This window comes from Rhinolophus sinicus, chromosome 16 (genome assembly GCF_057876585.1).
Source record: "Rhinolophus sinicus isolate RSI-liver-muscle chromosome 16, RSI-T2T, whole genome shotgun sequence".
Lineage (NCBI taxonomy): Eukaryota > Metazoa > Chordata > Mammalia > Chiroptera > Rhinolophidae > Rhinolophus > Rhinolophus sinicus.
Window position 1 is genome coordinate 120,613,219 of NC_142516.1, and position 18,939 is coordinate 120,632,157.

General features: G+C 36.6%; 1 protein-coding gene across 8 annotated transcripts in view; it reads right to left on the reverse strand.

The window, feature by feature from the left end:
• Positions 1–18,939, reverse strand: part of SLC7A2 (solute carrier family 7 member 2) — a 60,288-nt gene that overhangs the window by 12,720 nt on the left and 28,629 nt on the right. For 5 of the 8 annotated variants that reach the window (XM_019737961.3, XM_019737963.3, XM_019737964.3 and 2 more), the window contains 5 exons: positions 6,962–7,352; positions 6,331–6,486; positions 3,601–3,766; positions 2,317–2,450; positions 1,147–1,369 (listed from right to left, as the gene is read on the reverse strand). In XM_019737961.3, coding sequence (XP_019593520.3) covers positions 1,147–1,369; positions 2,317–2,450; positions 3,601–3,766; positions 6,331–6,486; positions 6,962–7,337 — 1,055 coding nt within the window. In that variant the 5' untranslated portion in view covers positions 7,338–7,352. Of the gene's footprint in view, positions 1–1,146; positions 1,370–2,316; positions 2,451–3,600; positions 3,767–6,330; positions 6,487–6,961; positions 7,353–12,668; positions 12,725–13,564; positions 13,600–18,939 lie in introns of those variants that run through there. The other 3 variants (XM_074329725.2, XM_074329728.2, XM_074329727.2) reach the window with 3 other exon arrangements.

Genomic DNA, 18,939 nt, shown 5'->3' on the forward strand with positions numbered 1-18,939 from the left:
AGAAAATAGTTTATTTAAAAACATATATCTTCTTCATCTTTTAATAAAGCTGGATTGAGGTTGGCCACAGATAAATCTGTGTTCGTCTCTTCTAGGACTATGATGGCAAGTTTAGATTTTTGTTGTCACAGTTCAGATTTTTGAAACTATTTGAAATAATTCAGAATAAAACTTTTCACTAGCAGATGGCTGAGAAACCAACGGGGGCAATTTCTAATTGCTGGTTCCCATGATCTTGAATAGAAAATGAAAAGGATTTTGAGAAAAGAAAAGCTAGGCTGATGAATTACAGAAAAATATTTCTTTTTCCAATATCAGTCTTTTAGAAAATAATTTTCACTTAAAAAATTAGTAATTAGGCAGATATTAATTTTCTCTTCATAAGAGTGCTCTACTGTATAGTACAGTATAAAACGAGAATGAAATATCTTACGATCATATGCTACTTTCAAACGTGAGTAGTTCAAGAAACCTGAGAAATGAATTCTGAAGTATTGATCCAAGCAGCTACTGAAAATCCGAACACTTGAAATTGACTTACTTTTTTCTTTTCACATAGATATTATATAAATTTCCACCATTAATTTGAGAATAATAATTTCTATTTCTGACCAAGTTCACTCTGATCAGTGCTAAGAGAAAAAGTCTCAGTGTTTCACAATAAAAATCATATTATATTTAACAATGACACAGTATATAGCTTCCATGAACACAGACTTCATATTGCTTTAAAAGGCAACAGAAAAAAAATGTCAAGTCTGTACCTAAGGTCTCAGCTGTCTGTAGCTGAGTAACATTAGAGCCAGTAGTATAAGCATCTTAAAGTTTTATAATGCAGACATATATGAACACGTATGACATATACAAGTGTGTACGTGGGTGCATGTACCAATGCCATATGTATTTCTACTGAAGAGTGGACTACCATTATCTTGAAAAATTTACTCTTAACTGATGGGGGGTGAAGGACTTTATCACTTAAGATTAAGGCAAGCAATTCTGGGCAAACTATTCAGAGAACACACAGTTACATAATATGTTCCTCGTATTAGGATTATCTTTAAAACACACAAAAGGAATTCTTTAGACACTGTCTAAACTTTGCAGTAACCCAAACAGCCCCGGCCCAAAGGTAATGAAACGTACCTTGCTGACAAAGCACAGAGGGAGCCTGCTGCCACGACATATTTGGCAGGTCCCCAACCAACATATTCAAATGCTACTGGAAGTGGGCTCTTTTCATCCAGTAGGTAGTATGGCATCATAAGTGTCAAAGCTGCAGAGACCCCAAAATAGGCCATAAAGCAAACAAGCAAAGAGGTCACAATTCCAATAGGAATAGCTTTCTGAGGATTCCGGACCTCTTCACCTAAGGAAACATAAACAAAAGTTTTGCATGTTTAATAAAACATTAATTGGTACAGCATTAATTCTGCTCCTCCTCCATAGGAATTCTACTCTGCTTTTGTTCCTTCTGTTTTCTTAACTTGATCCATCTATTCTACATGAAATTTTCTCTCTTCTTAAGGATACTTGCTATGACATAAAAATCCAATTCCAGAAAGAAAGAACATGATAGAGCAGTACTATTAAATGTTTAACAATAGACTCCACTTTGAAACGATTAATCCACAGAGATTAAATGACTGTCGTGATACTCTTAGGCCCTTAAATATGAAGGCTTCAGATAAACTTCTACCCGATTCATCTATTTATATTAAACTCTAGTTTTAAAAGAAAATAGTATATTTTGGATCCTTCCAATAAGATTTGGCATTTGAATCACCTAAAACATGGTCAATTACAAGGCAATGCAAAAATATGAACAGAGCAGATACTTCAGAGTGTGATTCTGGAATGATTACTTTGTTGTATAGGATAAAGAGAAATATATTTTGTCCCACTAAAAAAGACAATTTAAGAGCATGGTCATCATTTGTTACTCACTGTGATAGCACTTCCAGATAGAAAATTAAGGATACTAATTATGACTAACATTTATAAAGTATTTGATCACTTGCAAAGCATTTTTCATACACAATTCCGTCACAGTATTTTTTCATATGTATCTATATCTTAGGTAACCTTCATAACATTTGAGGGGTGGGTACTGCTCTCCCAATTTTACCAACGGAAACCAAGACTCAGCGAGTTTCAGTAAGTTCTTTTTATCACATACACCAGGTGTCACAGCTGGGGCTACAATCAGCTCCACATCTCATTCTCTTTCCTTGACCCTCTGCTGCCACCCACGGGTCCTCATGTGGTACAAAGAGCACCTTTTCCTTCTACCTAGAGCCAGGACTCTGCTCTTACCAGTTGTTGCAATGCAGTCAAATCCCACAAAGGCATAAAAACAAGTTGCAGCACCAGCCAAAGTTCCTGCAAAGCCGTAAGGCATGAAGCCGCCAGCCCCATAGATACTTGTTCCATTTTCACACGGCGGCTCTCTAAGAAGGAGAACAAATGTCCGAATGTCATTTTCATATGAAACTGCTTCTTCTGGTGATTTGTCTGAAACTGCATCCTCAGAAGGCTGCTGTGTTCATCAGCTTTTTGAAGTTGACATATACCAACCTAAAAGTAAACCCTGAATCTCTGACCCTGTCCTAGAGACGGTGGTATTCCCAACAATGGCACCCTCTCAGGTTACAGACACTGATGTTAGAGGCTGACTGCATACGCAGAAGGTCCAGACCCACTCTGGCTGGAACGCACAGCCAGGCAGGATTTTGAGAGCACAGACTCCATCTATGGGCCATGATCTGAAATAAACACTAGAAACTTCCATCTTTTGGACAACTGGGCAGATTGCACATTTAAACAATTTACTGTGAAGACATTTGAAAAAGTGAGATAAAATTCTCTAGGCTTGATTAATAATACTGAAGTTGAATATTTTGTTACATGTTAAAAATTGTATAAAACCAGAGTATTTTTTGCCTCATCAGACAGCTCATGTAAAGAAAAACATATAGACATACCTCACTCCATGTAATAGATATTTTTGTAATCATATTTCATATACACATAGGAATATTATGCTTAAATAAATTCTATGATGAAACCTTTCATATATAATTGTTATTAATTTAATCTTTGAGACTATCAGGTTTAAAATGAAATGCATGGATAAGTCTGCTTATGCAACTACGTAGTAACATTCTCTAGAAAATGAGACCTGAAAATTACTACAAGGCTGAAAAAAACGCAATGAAACTGAATGGTGGTCTCAAGGGAAGATCTGAAGGATGCATGGCTCAAAAATACTCATTGTTATTTAGAAGTGGCAAACCTTTGGGAGAAAAAAAGTATTTTTCCAATGGTTACAATCTCCTTTCTGTCCCCTAAACCTTGAGCAGAGCTTGAGGTTGAGAACCGACAGCTGCATGGTTTTATAGCTGTGCAATAGTGAACATAGCTATTTATGTTTGAGGGCAGCCTGGGAAGAAAAGTCCTAGAATAGAATAGACCCTCAGAAAGGTCTCTGAAGCCAAAAACTTCATAACCATTGTGGTAGAGGAAAATGTAACATAAGACAAATTAAGCAAATTAAGGAAAAACTCAGAATAAGAGGGAGAAAAAAAACAAATGCTTTACCTGGCACTTGCTGATATATTTTTGAGAAACTCTTCACTAATCTTCCAGTTTGCCACATTTCCTTTCACAAAGCCAGCAACCATAACAAAGAGGAGGACCAGGATATTAACAGCTGTGAAGATTTTATTCACCCAAGCAGACTCTTTTACTCCAAAAGATAAAAGACCTATAGGAAAAGAAAAAATAATTAAGTTTTACCTGTAGGAAAGATAATGGCATTTTGAGGCAGAGGCTTTAGGATATTATTTCACCAGCATTCATCTATTTAACTCACATTTCCCCTTTCTGTTATGAAGTCTTACTCATTGCCTGTGAAAAAATGTCTTCTGAATATAACCAACTTGATTGTAGAAGGCAGATTGTGCTCATAGATAGGATATACCACTCTCCAAGAAATAAATAACTCTAGTAACTTTGGCTATTATTACCAATAGGTAGGTAGGGGTAAAGTAATTTAATTTTAATGAAATGTTGTTCTAAAGACATATGAAGGTTAGTAGCTGCAAAATTTTGAAAGTAAAAGCTCAATCGAATATGTCTGCATTATATTAACTAAATACATCAACAAAATAATTCCTCAACTATCATGCCAAACAGATATTTAGTTAAATTGATTCTCATTTTAATAGTTACATATTCTGATTATAAAAGTAATCAATTTCCTGTTCAAGTAAGTTGGAGATACAGAAAAAAATATGAAGGAAGTAAAGATCAAAGGTAATTTCCTCTCTAGAATTTTGCACATACGTGCACACACACACGCACACACACACACACACACACACATTTTTCATGTCAATAAATATATAATCTTATTTTTAACAGCCACATATCTTCCATATATGGAGACACTATAATTTAATCCCTTATTTATAGACAATCAGGTCACATTTAGTTTCTTAAAACAATAAACAGTACTGACCATAATCACCTTTGCATATCTTTGTACACTTGCTAATTATCTTACAATAATTTTCTATAAGGTAATACTGTATCAAGGATATGCACTTTTATACAAGGCTTTTGGTTCATATAGTCAAAACATTCTCCATACAGTTTGGCCCGATTTAAATTATCCACTTTTTTCTGTTAGGCTATTCTTGTTCATACTGATTATAAGATTTATTTATATAATAATGCTATAAGCACCCTGCCTATCATGTATTGCCTGTGTTTTTCCCAGTTTGTTATTTGCTTTTAATATTAGTGTTGATTGTATATGTGCAGTCTGCCCATGTATAACATATATATGAATAAAATGTATAATAGGAAGTTTTGATCTTCAAAGATTCTAATAACAAAGTTATGTAAGCTTAGCCTATATTTAAAGTAAAGACATGATGGTCAGTGAACACAGGACAATGATGGAGGCCAAGGCCTGAGTCTTGCCATCGAATTTAATGATTCTAACTGTGTCACAGCCACATGCTTCTCATTGTTTAGAGATTAAAGCCAAATATTTTAAGTTCATTGAAACCACCTCTGAATAAAATAAGATGTAACTAATTTAGTGGTAGCTGGGCTGTTTAGAAACCAAAACAAAATCTATCACCTGCTGAAAAACAATTGATATGATTTTTCTTGATATTAGAAGCAAAATGCCAATATTTTAGACCTAGAAATTTTGTTCATGTCTCTAACTCTATCCCTATATGAAACATTTAATTAACAACTAATGTTTTTAAGGGTAAACCTATTTTAAAAATTATATAATTTTACAAGTCATTATAGAAAGATCTTTCAATCATGTCTTTGTAATCAAGGGAGAACGTAGCTGGTGCTAAGGTTGGAAAGGAAAGCAAGGGGCAGATTACCTGGGGTAGATCAAGTAGGAAGTGGAAACAAATATGGATTTTATTCTTAGTGCAGTCCTTGATACATTCAAACAGGAGTGGAGGTAGAAATGACAATCAACACAGGAAATGTTCAAATATTTAAAAACAAATATAAATGGACAGTAGGGTATTAACTATGCCTACAAAATAAAATTACCTGCCATCTAAGTGCTTACTAGGTACCAAGTCTGTACAAGATACACACTGATATCTATGGATGAGCAGACTGAGTCATGGAAAAATTAACTCACTCCGTGTTCCAAAGATAGTAAGTAGCAGAGGGGGATTAAAAATTTGGGTACTCTGACTCTAGTTCCTGTGTCTTTCTAAACCACTATGCTACAGTACTGATGAAAATGGAAAAATCCTAGTTATCAAGCACATTTGTCTATGTAATGTCTACATTAAAATACAACAGGTGGCTTGAATATGCTTCCTTTTCAACCTGGTGCCTACATTATATAGATGATGGCACAAATAGAATTTCTTCTAGAATTAGTATGCTTGCAAATATCCTTCCTTATTCCAACAAAACGAAATAATGCCAAAAATTACATGTTCTTCCCTATTGAAACTTGACTGCCATTCTGGCAAATCTCCAATCAGTATTATAAAATTGATGTGCCTCATCCTATTATTTAGTGCATTCCAGGTGTCATTAACCCAGAAGTGCTATTTCTACCACTCCACACACTTAGATTTATTTTTGAAACATACCTATCACATAAATTGTGATCCTTGCCAGGGGAGCGGACCGCAGATCTCCAATAACAACCTGAGTGTACACAGATGCTGCCTAGTGTTGGGAATTCAGGCCCCAATTTTCATGGTAACTTATTTTCCTGGGACAATTAGTCTGGCTCATCATAGGGAGAAGTGTAATTGGTTTTCTTACCTGCTAGAAGTAATATAAGGCACACAGCAAAAAAGTCAGGGTACTCTGCAAGGCCGGTATAATTTATTTTGAAGTATGTCCTGAAAAACTGACCAATCTGTTTGTTAAGAAGTTCATCAAAGGTGCCACTCCACGCTCTTGCAACACTTGAGGTACCTTCCCAAAACACAGAACATTCAGAGAATACAAGGTCACTGGGAGAAAATTAACATAACATCAATTGTCACTCTATTTTAGGGTAAACATGGGCTAGTTCAGACAGAACTGAAAATTTTAATCACATATAAAATTATAATTTTACAATTATACAACAGTAATCAAATGCTAAAGTTCATTAAGTGTGGAATCAGGTAATTTTACCTGCTGTAAAGAACTATAGTTTTTTTAAAAAAACAACAGGTTTTCAAATCCACTAAAAGGCATATTCACAGATGAAGCAGAATCACCCAGTTTTGCAGTTAGGAGGAGACATTTTAGAGATGAGATCATGGAGACACCATGGAATCAAGAGATTCAGTCAAGATTGCGTAGTTGTTAACTAATGCAGACCCACAATGGAACCCTACAGACTCTGACTCAGGAGTGCTGTTTCTACCATTCCACACCATGAGATTGATTTTTGGAAACCTACCTATCACATAAGATAAAATGAGATTCCAGCCAGTGATGAAGGCCCACAGCTCTCCAACAGTAACATAAGTGTACAAGTACGCAGACCCAGTCTTGGGAACTCGGGCCCCAAATTCAGCATAGCAAAGGCCTGCCATCACTGAAGCAATGGCAGCAATGAGAAATGAAAGGACAATACTGGGGCCAGAATCAGCTTTGGCAACCTCTCCAGCAAGGACATAAACCCCAGCACCAAGAGTGCTTCCAACTCCCAGAGCAATGAGGTCCACGGTGGATAAACAACGGCTTAATTTAGAATCTTCTAGACTGTCCAGAACCACAATTTTTCTCCGGATCAGACATCGGGCAAAAGACAGTGCTGCTCTGCAGGGAATCATTCTGAAGAGGTCAACCTGAGGAAGAGAAAGAAGGGAGGAGGTTAGGAGCTGATCTAGAATCATCATCCCTCCAATCAACTGCCCAGGTTCTCAGCACAATTATGGCCCCTAGATTTTTATTTTTTTCACTTGTAGTTAGAGGTGTGGCCCGGAGCCATCAGAAGGACCGCTTAATAAGCCAAAGGTGTGAATTTCTTCAAGTTCACTCATACCGTACATGCCCTTTTAGAAGAGACTGCGACAATGGCTTATTTGGGTGTAAAGGAATAGGAGAATGAATTTAAGTATGAATTTGTAGTAAAATACAGGTGCTTATTTATAGTTACTTGAGATCTCTAAATAAATAAATGAACCCAAAAGTCCATGCCAAGTATTATGTGTTCTTTTTAAATGGCATGAATAAAGTGAGACAGAAAAGTCTCCACCTCTACCACCCCAGACAGGTCCAAACAGCCTAACACTGAAAAAAATTATCAGGTTTTAAAACAAAGTATGGATTTTAGTAGGAAAAAAGTATACACATATTACAGCAAAAAGTCTGAAGTAAAATATATAAAAATATTAACAATACTGATCTTTGGGTTGTGGGCTAATTTTTACTTCTATGTATTTTATACAATGTGTATTATATTGCTAATATTATATGTATTTCTAATTTATCTCTGATGAGTATGTACAATTTATATATAAAAGAAGTATAAAAGTTAAAAAGCCCTCAATGGCCTTGTCTACAGAGATATAATTCAGCAGATTAGGAAATAACTAAGGAACAGGGAGTATAATGGTATATGCAGCTTATCAGTTAATATCATCAAATGTATTTAACTGTTAGAAGTTCAAATTCATGTTTGCCACTTCTACTGCATTGTGATCTACAGAGGTTGAACATAGCGCTATCCCTTTCAATCTCATTATATTCATTATCAATAATCTTAACTCGTGAGATCACAAATCTTCTTCGATGAACTTAGAGGTTTCATATCCTATAAAATAAACCCTTAAACATTTCTCAACTTTTATCTCTGCAAAAAAAAACCCCTATTATTAAAAATTATTTTATTTAAAAATAATAGATAAAATAAATTTTCTCTACTAAATCTAAATGACTTGTTGCTCATAAGAAATATATTTTCTGGGGCATGAATAATCCAGTTTCACACTAAACCTAGTAGATAAAGCTAACTTACTGAACATTATTCACACATCAATACAAATGCAAGTCCCTGATACTGAGAGCAACTCAAAGAATACAGAAAAAATTCCTAAAGAAAAATGAAAATGAGGTACAAGTTCCCTGACAATAACAATAAAGTTTGACTCATCAGTGTCTTCCACACCACCTGACAGAATGCCAAGCATGGCACTTCACAAATACTTGTTGAAAAATTTGCAAATACAGATGACATCTCCAATTTTGCGATATTCTGGCTTCGAAAGTCAAAAACTCTCAATACTTCTATAAATCAAATGTGTATCAATTTCTTCCCCTAACTATCCCTTAACTTGCTACTTCTCATATAACACATCTAGAAGATAAGGTAGAAAAGTGTTCTGCTTAAAAAAATAAATAAATATGTGAAAAGTTGAAGTTATACAGAGGTCAACTGATGTAGGCGGGAGATGGAATTGTGGGTATTTATTAAATGCCAACCTTCCTGAACATTTAGTTCGTTTTATACAAACAGAGACATGCAACGATGAAGATTTAGGAACCACTGACAATGAAAAAATGCTCAGAAATGATCTAGATCCATTGAATTTAATAATGATTTAAGATCATGTGAAAATGGGACCCAACATACACAACTTTAGGAAACTAAGATACAAAATTAGGCATACCTGTTTGTCATTTGGCTAAATAAAACACTGTCTTGATAAAGTACTTGATTTACCTCAATATTTACGAAAAAAGACACAAATTCTGTAACTACTGCACATTTAAGAGAAAGGATCTGGAATAAAGCAAGGACAACTAAGAATACATTTTGGAGAGTGAAAAGATTGTGAGTAAGCTTTTATTTATTTTTAATCCTTTTTTTCTGGTAATATAGTCATAATGTTGTTTGTGAAAATTCTTTTTAAACACACATACACACATGCATGCACACACACACACACAATGAAAGGGAATAAGCAAGTCAACCAATAACTAAACCTCTGAAAATGTTAAAAACAGTGAAAACTCTTATTGTTAACAGTTACCCAAAATGAGTAAAAGAGTGACCATGATCTCGATATAAAAGTGAGTTTAATTCACTCTAGATTACATAGGAAGCAGAACTGTTCTTTACAGAGATGTATAGCTTAAATCGGCTAAGATCAGACTGCTACTGGAAAGTAGTAACGCTAGGTTTTCCCATGTTTCCCCAAAGAAATAAGATAAAACTGACATTTGCCAAGCATTCATTTGCTTTTGAGTAACAGAAAAGCAAACGTCAGGGACTCTTCTCAGAACAGGTTACGCAATGTTCTTTGCGTACATTCTCAACTATGCACAGCTGATAAAATACTGATTGCAAAAGCTGTGACAGAAAACCAATTTTGTAGAAATATAATGGGATGGGAGAAAAGCAATGTAAAACATACTGAGTCAATTTAATGAATCACTGTTCAACAAACATTTATTAAGTCCTAGCAGGTGTATCAGACAATGTTTAGTGAAGAAAGAAAAAAGAATCCTGTGCTTTTGTAAAGTATGTTTTTTTTTGAAACAGATCGATACATGAAAATAGAGTGGCGACAGGGGAATGAGAAAAACATAAGATATTTGTGTTTAATATAAGGGATATAATTTGATATTTACATATTTTAAAAGTTGTATATCTCTTCCTTTAAAACATTTTACCAAAGTATGCTTCTTATGAGCAATGCTTATGACAACCTTATTCTCATTTCTACAAGGTTCTTTCATTGTTGAAGAAAAATCCACTCATACCTATCCTTGGACTCAGGTCTGCATCCACTGCCCTTTCCAAGGCTCTGGTGTACTGTCTCATCAACAAACAACTATGCAGGGAGAATACGCAAGGAATTTGAAGGTGATTCTGTTACTCTGGAGAGCAAGACTTTGTTTTCCCAAGAGCAGAGAAAGGAGTCACACCATCATAACCACTGCCAGCCACTGCTACTGTGACCAAGGATTGATATTTAATATGAAGCTTACATATGTGGAATAATGACAATGATCTTGACTTTGGGAAGAGGCCTATGTAACACTCATACTCGTGGCCTTAGCCTTAGAATATAAAAGCTCTGATCAACATTCCTACAAGGTCACAAGTGATTCTGGTGATACCAGAAAGAGATATGTATCTTTCTTCGATGAAAAATTATTTGACTAATTACTAAGACAATGCCCTCTTTATTGAGGACAAAAATATGCACACGTTCAGCTTAGATATGAAAATGTAATTATCCAAAGGAAGCCTGGAAGGGATCTGTAATAAACTCTGCAGCAGAAAAATATCTGAATGATTTTAATGAGCCTGATGATACAGTTGGATGTTCCTTAGCCCCAACCTTAAGGATAATAGTTTCAAGACACCTAGCTCTTTGATGGAGCCACTATTAATTCTTGCTGAAAAATTAAATTTCTTCCTCAGCAACTTGGAAGCACCTCCTTCTCAAATATCTTCAATACAGGTTGTAAACTTGACAGTACAGAATTTTAGGTCAAGTAAATACCTAGCCCAGATGATATGATACCATAGAGCAGACTTCCTTTCAACTAACCATAGAAATCTTTCAAAATCTGAAAATTAGAGTCAAAAGTTGGTCCTGGATTTTCACTTTGGTTCAGAAGTTTGATGTATCATTTAGTCGCATAGAAATGAATCTTTACCCTCCTCTCCTAAGTCAAGGCTGAAATTTCACACTCTGTCTCAGTATCACAGGCCCTGATGATAAATCTTACAGGAGAAAGGAGTTGTGGCAAGCCCGTGGGGCAGGCATTCCAATAAACCCTCAACAAATCAGCTCATCCGAATTAGAACCAAATTTTCCTTCCTTATTCGAGTTGCTAGAATCATAGTGAGACACCTGCACTTCCTGTTTTTGGAATAACAGGGAAAAAGGAATTAAGCCATATATAACTGGGGTCTCTGTCCCATTCTGTGTGTGTGTGTGTGTGTGTGTGTGTGTGTGTGTGTGTGTGTGTGTGTTCTCTAAACTGGACCTTTTGGTTTTGCAATCTGCAAACTCTACGTCAATTACATTTCTACAACTTTAAAGTTCAAAAACAATTTTCAAATTATGCTGTAGGGTAAACAATTTAGTAAAAGGAGGGAAGGATATGGACATGATACAATGGATTTATTGACTTTCTCATTCTTTTTACTTACTTTTAAGATATTAGTTTCTCCAAAAATACTTGTATATCAAAAATATAATGCAGGATAAAAGATAATCAGAAATGGCAACTGTTCACTTTGGTTAGAAAAAAACAAAAGAACAACAATAAACCTTTGCATTCAAACCTAAAATATTTATTTTTCTGGAAAACAAAAATATGTTTTTGTATACATTTTATTTATATTTGGTCCAAACTTATCTTTTCTCCAAATCAAATTTTCTGAACAATATTGCCAAAGTTTTCTCCAGACAGGTGAATGCAAATGTAGAAATAAGTAAAAATTAAACACACAATTGAGGCCATTACAAAGTTGCAATTATTGTAGCAATAGCAAATACATTATTTTCTCTATTTTTATATCAAATTGGTATACCAGGAAGTTAACCTATTTCAAAATATCTGATACAGAATCCAGATAGAGACAAGCATCTTTCCTAAGGACAACCAGCAACCCAACAGCTGATAGAGAATTCTGGAAAGTTTGTAAAGGCAGATGTGTGAATCCAGTTAGCTTAGTAAAGGCAAAAACAAAGGAATAAAGTGTACCTACCTGCCTCATTCAAACAGATGCAGAACAATAAAAAAAATTACGTGTCCAACTTTTGTTTTTAAGGTTGAAAAAGGGAGGAAGTAAAATAAAAAAATGTGAAGAAAAGAGGGCAGAGCCCTCAGCACCTGTGCAACTGGAGTATCAGCCCAGTCAGCACTGCACTTCCACGGTAGAACGCTTCGGCACCAGGCAGACGCCCGTTTCCATTAGGTCTTAGCAATCTTTGGCTAACATATCACTGCAAAGGCCAGAGAGTACCTCCTGTTCCCTTTCCCCAACCAGCTTACCCAAGGAAGCGTCGTCTGCTAGGAACAGTCACCCTATACATGCCATTTCAAAAATCAAGAGATACCCTTTCTAAAGTTATTTTTTACCCATCACTACTCGAGTGCTATACTAATAAAATGCGTGGTGTTTGTTGATCACTTACCATGTGCCAGGTATAATCTCAACCCTTTTCATTTATTCTTTCATGAATCTTCAAAATATCCCTGTAAGATCAGGACTATTGTGAATCTCATAATACAAATGAGGAAACTGAGGCATAGAAAGGCTAGCCAATGTCACAGTTTGCATTTGGAACCAGGGATGAACCCTGCAGATGTGACTCTGGAGGCTTTATTCACAGCCACTAGGCTGTACTGCCAGAGAGCCCAGTCACTGCCACTGCCCACACCTTCTTTGAAGATAATCTGCTCTCCCCACAGCATGGTCCTCCCACCCCCTCGCCACAGGTAACTGGACCAGAGACAGACACCTGACTCAGGGTTAAATCTCCGAAGGCTGGGTATGCTCACTTGATATTCTTGGAAATCTGAATTGGTCAGATGATCCAGTGCGCAGGCTGAAGGCATGCAGGCTGGGGGCCAGCTGGACAGCGTGCGGAAACCAAGAGGCTGGCAACAGAAGCCAGACCACAGCCATTCAGGAGAGTAGAGATGGGAGACGCTGCAGTCCCAGCAGCGAGACTCAGAGGGGTCAACTTTTGTCTTTCCCCGAGACCCTGCTGTCCTTCCTGATGTTGGGTGTGTGAGATTCCCTGGTGTCCTTTCAACAAACCTCCTGTTCACTTAAGTTATTTTGAGTGGTCTCTGTTCCTTGAAACTGGAAGCCACTGATGAAGGTCAAGGTGGTATCGAGAAGGTCTGCTCTGCCTGACTCCATCTGATTTCACCCCTTCACAACTTCCGCTATCTCCTGCCATTTCCAGTGGGTTTCCTGATAACCGCTCCTTTCCAAGAGCAGACTTCCTGATGCAATGATTTGAATTTGCTTAGGTATTCTTCTTATAAAGAACTCATAGAGTTGAACATGCATTAAACTTGCCTTTACATCCACCCACAGATTCATAAATCTTCCACCTGAAAGAGGTAGGCAGAAGAAATAGTTTCTTCTTAGATGTATATACAACCAACCTGGGCTCTTGTAACCATATTTCTCAATGCCCACTGCTGGCCAAGGAGCATCCCGCACCTAGTCAAGCCCAGATATAGCAAACAAGGGCTCTAGAGTACTTACTAATGATGTTTAAATCACTTTTTTTTTTCACCAATGAATTATAGTAGTAAACTAGTAGAGCAATTATTCACCCAATGAAGGGAGGGTTAGTGAAGGAAGCACTGGAAATATTTTATCATACTGGAAAAGAGTTTTAAGAGCTTCCTGAGTCAGAGAAGTCTCCCAATAGCCTCGCCTTAAGACTTTAATATTAGCGAGCTATTTTTTGTTACAAATGCAAATTACTTAAAAGGACTCCTACTATTTTATTAGTTCCACAAATACTTCAGTGCTCACTGCTAGGCACTGAAACCCCCATGAACAAGGCTGCCACGTCTCCTCCCCTCGTGGCACTTACAGTCTGCTCGGTGGCACAGACAAGAGCCAGAGCAATATTGTAAAGGAATGCTTGTGCATAAGGGCCGGGGCGGGGAGTGGGGGGCACAGTAGCGCTCTTAACTCAGACTCTGATTGGGACTCAGGTGGTCAGAGAAGCTTTCCTGGAGAAAGCTATGTCTAATCTGAGACCTAAAGGATGAGCTGGATGTAGCCATCTGCATGGACAGTGGGAAGGAGGCCAGGAGGGGACTGGTAGAAACTATGAGTGTTCTAAGCACAGGGAATGGAGAGTGCAAAGGGAGAGAGAGTAGTTCCATATGCTGAGAGTTTAGGGGCTGGGGAAAAGCTAGAGGTAAGTAGGGGGAAGCACGGCTCCTAGAATATCATTAAAATTTCCATGTCAAGCTCTTTGAACTGTCAGAAAGCACAGTAACATTTGGCAGGATGTTTTCACGGAACAAGGTATTCTAGATGAGTGAGCTTCCTAGATTACTGAAGTTTAAATCTCTCAATCTTTGCCTATTGATCAAATCTTGCCACAACTCAGTGATCCTGCTAAGTGCTACAGAACTTATGATAGGTATCTACTGTGAAAACAGGAGTCCAAACAGCTCATCTTTACATGAAAATAATTCATTCTGTATTATTTCTCAAGAAACTGCCTAAAAAGATGAACATAACTATTTTAAAAACAAGCAAAAAAACCCACCAAATATTCACTACTACCTTCATTTTAATCCACTGTCACACAAATTAGCACCAATTCAAAGATACCAACAAAATCCAGGTAACCTGGAAGACCTCATGCTCCTATTGACTAATAGTCATTGCTAAGGAAGTTTCTTTGTGTATTCCCCCCCCACACACACTTATTTCTGTATTAGTAGCTGAATTTCAGATTAAAGATGCTAGAAGTATGTTCTTGGACTAGGAGACGCGTTAAAGTACCAGAAAGCTCTTTTTGTCTGAGAGTAAAGAACTGAGAAATACTTTAGAATGCTACTTTCCTCTAATCGTTCTTTCCAAATACAGCGAAAGTACCCCTTTCAATTAACCCTCCTACAACCCTCCCAAAAAGCTATCTAATTTAATTAATGAAGCCACTTTCATTTCAATGCTAGGTAAACTTGCTTCCATCAAACTGTGGCAGAAAAGGAATTCAACAAAAATTCACATTCATTTTTAGTCCAAATTCAAGAAATTTAGATAGATAATATATCGAGTGTACTTATGGTTTATAGTTTTGCTGGAAAATCATTTCTTGAAAAAATGGTCATTTTTGAAACTGTATTTTCAATTTTGAAAAGCATGTTTTGATTTGTTACTTCTTAAAATACAGACACAATGTATCATCACAGATTTTTATCATTAGCATCTTGGCAGATTGTTGAAACACTGCTATTGGCTGAGAGAGATTTGGAAGTTCATGTTGGCTTCAAATAAATCTGAATTAAACATTTCTATTGTGTGCTCAGAGAAAGCAATTAAAACTGTGCCAGTTCTTCATCACCATGACTCAGAGCCTCTAAAATGTAAGTTTAGAATATGCAAACTAAGGATTTTTAAAATCAAAACAACTTGAAATGAGGTCCTGAAAACTGAGGTCTGACAGTCTTGCCACATGTATATTCTACTTATTAATATGTCATAGCTACAAACAATTTCTCCAGCTTAGGTCTTCACCAGACTTTTTCTTAATTTGTATATTATTTATTTCATAGACTGAATTCAACCTATCAATTACTTAATGCACTGTCAATTTCTCTAAAAGATCAAGCCTTAGAAATTTCAAAAAGAAAAATGGAAATGTTCTAAATGCAATTTCTGACCAAAATTCCAGGGAGCAGTGGGTATAGGCAGAGGGAGCAAAAGAGTGGCCACCTCCATATCATAGCTTTGTGGGTAAGGGTCCCGGATACTACTGGGACTCACAGTGGGGGCACCCTGTTTAGATTTGGGCTGGGGGTGGGGTCTCCCTGGGGGGAGCCATAATTGATCTGATTTGTTATCCATTCTTGCATTCCAGAATTCATTTAGAAAAAAATAAATGAAGCTGAATACTACTTAACTAGCCCTTAGAACAAAGGTATAAACAAGAAAACCAACTGAATTTTTCTAATAACTAAGCAATATCCGTAATCTTTAAAACTCGTTTTGAACTTTATATAATCAACCACTTCCTAAAATCAATTACTTAAAAGTTCAACTTTTCCTCTTCCTTACTTTATTTGAAAGAAAATTCCTTTCTTGGAAATAGATAATGAATATTATATAAATACTTAATAACAACTGAAGTTATTTCCCTAATAAATAGCAACACATCATTAAAATAATAATATTTATCTGCAAAATCTTATTTAGAAGTTCCTGGAAACATCTATGTTGATTTTTAATTTTGAACAGCAATAGCTTAAGCTCTTATATAATTTAAAATTCAAATTACCTCATAATCTTCTAAAAGCTCTAGTTGGTAATCATTGATCAATAAGAGTTTTCTAAACAAATAAATAATGTGTGAAGCATGGGCTCTACAAGGAATATAATTCATAAAAACAAAAAGCATACAGCATTATAAGACCTGCCATTTAAGCAGAAATCTAAAATATATGTGTACACATATATCTACTACTCAAAGAGTTGCTCAAACTTCTTTTTAAAAACACTAATTTTTAATCTTTTTGTTACCCAAAAATAAAACTATAACTTGGCCTTCTCACCTCTAAAACCTCTATAACGGCTCTGTATTACAACATGGCCATGTTACACCTGTAATATTAAAATAAGAATCAAACAAGAAGATAAATAAACTCACTTCATCTTTACACTTCTGCTGCTTCTTTGCAAAGAGCTGTTTCATCAGACCTTCAGAATATTCAGCACTAAGATACAGAGAGAGAAATATCCTGTCCTGGGCTCTGATTCTAGCTGTCCAGGAAACCAGCACTGTTATTTCCCACGCCTGACTTTAAATGATGCCTGGGATAGGAAGAAACTATTTGAAACCATGCTGTGCAGAGATGTGTAAATGAATTATCTTGGTCAAACAGAATTGAGCGTCCCTAATTTTAAAACATGCTTGTAAATGTTTACAAATATCAGCATACTCCTAAGTAACCAAATTCTGAAATATACAGAATGGGCTGAATTTTAATGCTTTGAATCTATTTACTTATACTTATGTCTAATCCGCCTCCTGCCAACTTCTCCCGCAACTAGAAAGAACATCTCAGCCTTGGTTTTAAAACCAACCCTCCATTCTCTGTCCTCAGCCTACCTTCCTAGCCTTATGTTTTGTTATTCTCCACATGAATAGTACAGTCCAATTTGTCCACCTACCCCTAGAGCATCTGCATTCTTGTCCACACGTAGGTGACAAGATGTATTGACCTGTGTGTTTCTGGTCGCCCCCTAGTCCTCTACGGTGGGTTCTGGTTCCTAGGCCTTCTGAGCTATTGCAGAGACAGCAGGGAGGTTCTGTCTTGCCTTCTCTCTCAACTCCTGAGCTTTCTTTTGACTCAAAGAAAAGAAAAAAAAAATACACCACACACTTAATTTTTCTAAGTAAGACATGCTGATGTATATAATAAGGGGCCAGGGACAGAAGAAAAGCCAGAAGCCTAGAGACTATCCACTTGGCAGAGAGAAGCAGGGTGGTGTGGAAAGGGGGATTTTGAGAAGTGCTGATGTGGGATATGAATTGGATCTCCTCCAAGAGATACGAGGGGAAGTCGAAATTCCTTGTAAATATACTTTTGGCAGTGGGTCGGTGTTACTTTGACAATACCCTGAAGAGACTGGGTCCCAAGATACTTGGGTAGGATTAACATTTGCTAGTAGTTTGCACCATTCCTGTCCCCTCCCGCCTCCCCCAGTAAAGATAGAACTGCTTTTTTGGTGTAAAAGGAAAGTATACATTTACATACCATCACTTCCACATGGGATTTGTTTGGCTTAACATAAGTGACTGGCAATTGCTCCTTAGAAACAAGTTGGATAGAACAAGGCGAGCAAGGGCAGCTGAGAGAACATCAGGGCAAGGAAAGAGATAGTTGTACCAAAGACATGAGGCAAATGACACTGCAACTACGAATGTGTCTGAATAATTCTGCAAAGCCTTTTTCAATTGAGATATAATTGACATATAGCATTGCATTACAAAGATTTTTAAATATAGTTTTTAGTAATCCCCCAGTGACATTTAATTTTAAAGCCTCTTTAATGCTCTTAATTTTTAATTAGAAAGTATGTGTAAATGTATTTTAGAAATTTTAATATCGCACTTCAAACCCTAGAGGATACTTCTTATAGGGGACCTTAGAGCGAATCGTCCTTCACTTCACCTTTACTGCAGAATCTCTTTCATCTCCGACAGGTGGCCACCCTCCTTGGGCAAGGAGAGGCCTACTTCTTAAGGCATCCTCTTCTCTACTTTTCGTTCATGGAGCCCTCCTACAACCCCAACCCGTTGGCCTAATTCTGCCCTAAGAATACAGAAAACGTTTCTCACTCAAAGAACCTCAATGGCTACCATCCTAGGACTTCTTTCCTCTCAGAGAATTACATTAAGTCAAAATACAACAATCACACTTTGAAAAACACTAACTTAAAATGACGCTCCCAACAAGGTAAAGCATTCCAGATATGGTCAAGCAAATACAGAATCTAATTTGCTTATTATCTTACTCCATTCTATATATTTACATTAATTCTTTATGTCTTATTTTGAATAGCCACCACAAACCACTTAAACACAATGTGTAAAGCTCTGCTGGGTCTGCCTTGCTATCTCCTTAGCCCATCTTCTTCCTCTTACTCACATCTTCTAGCTACACTGAGTTTCCTTTTAACTTGCTCAGAACTCTAAG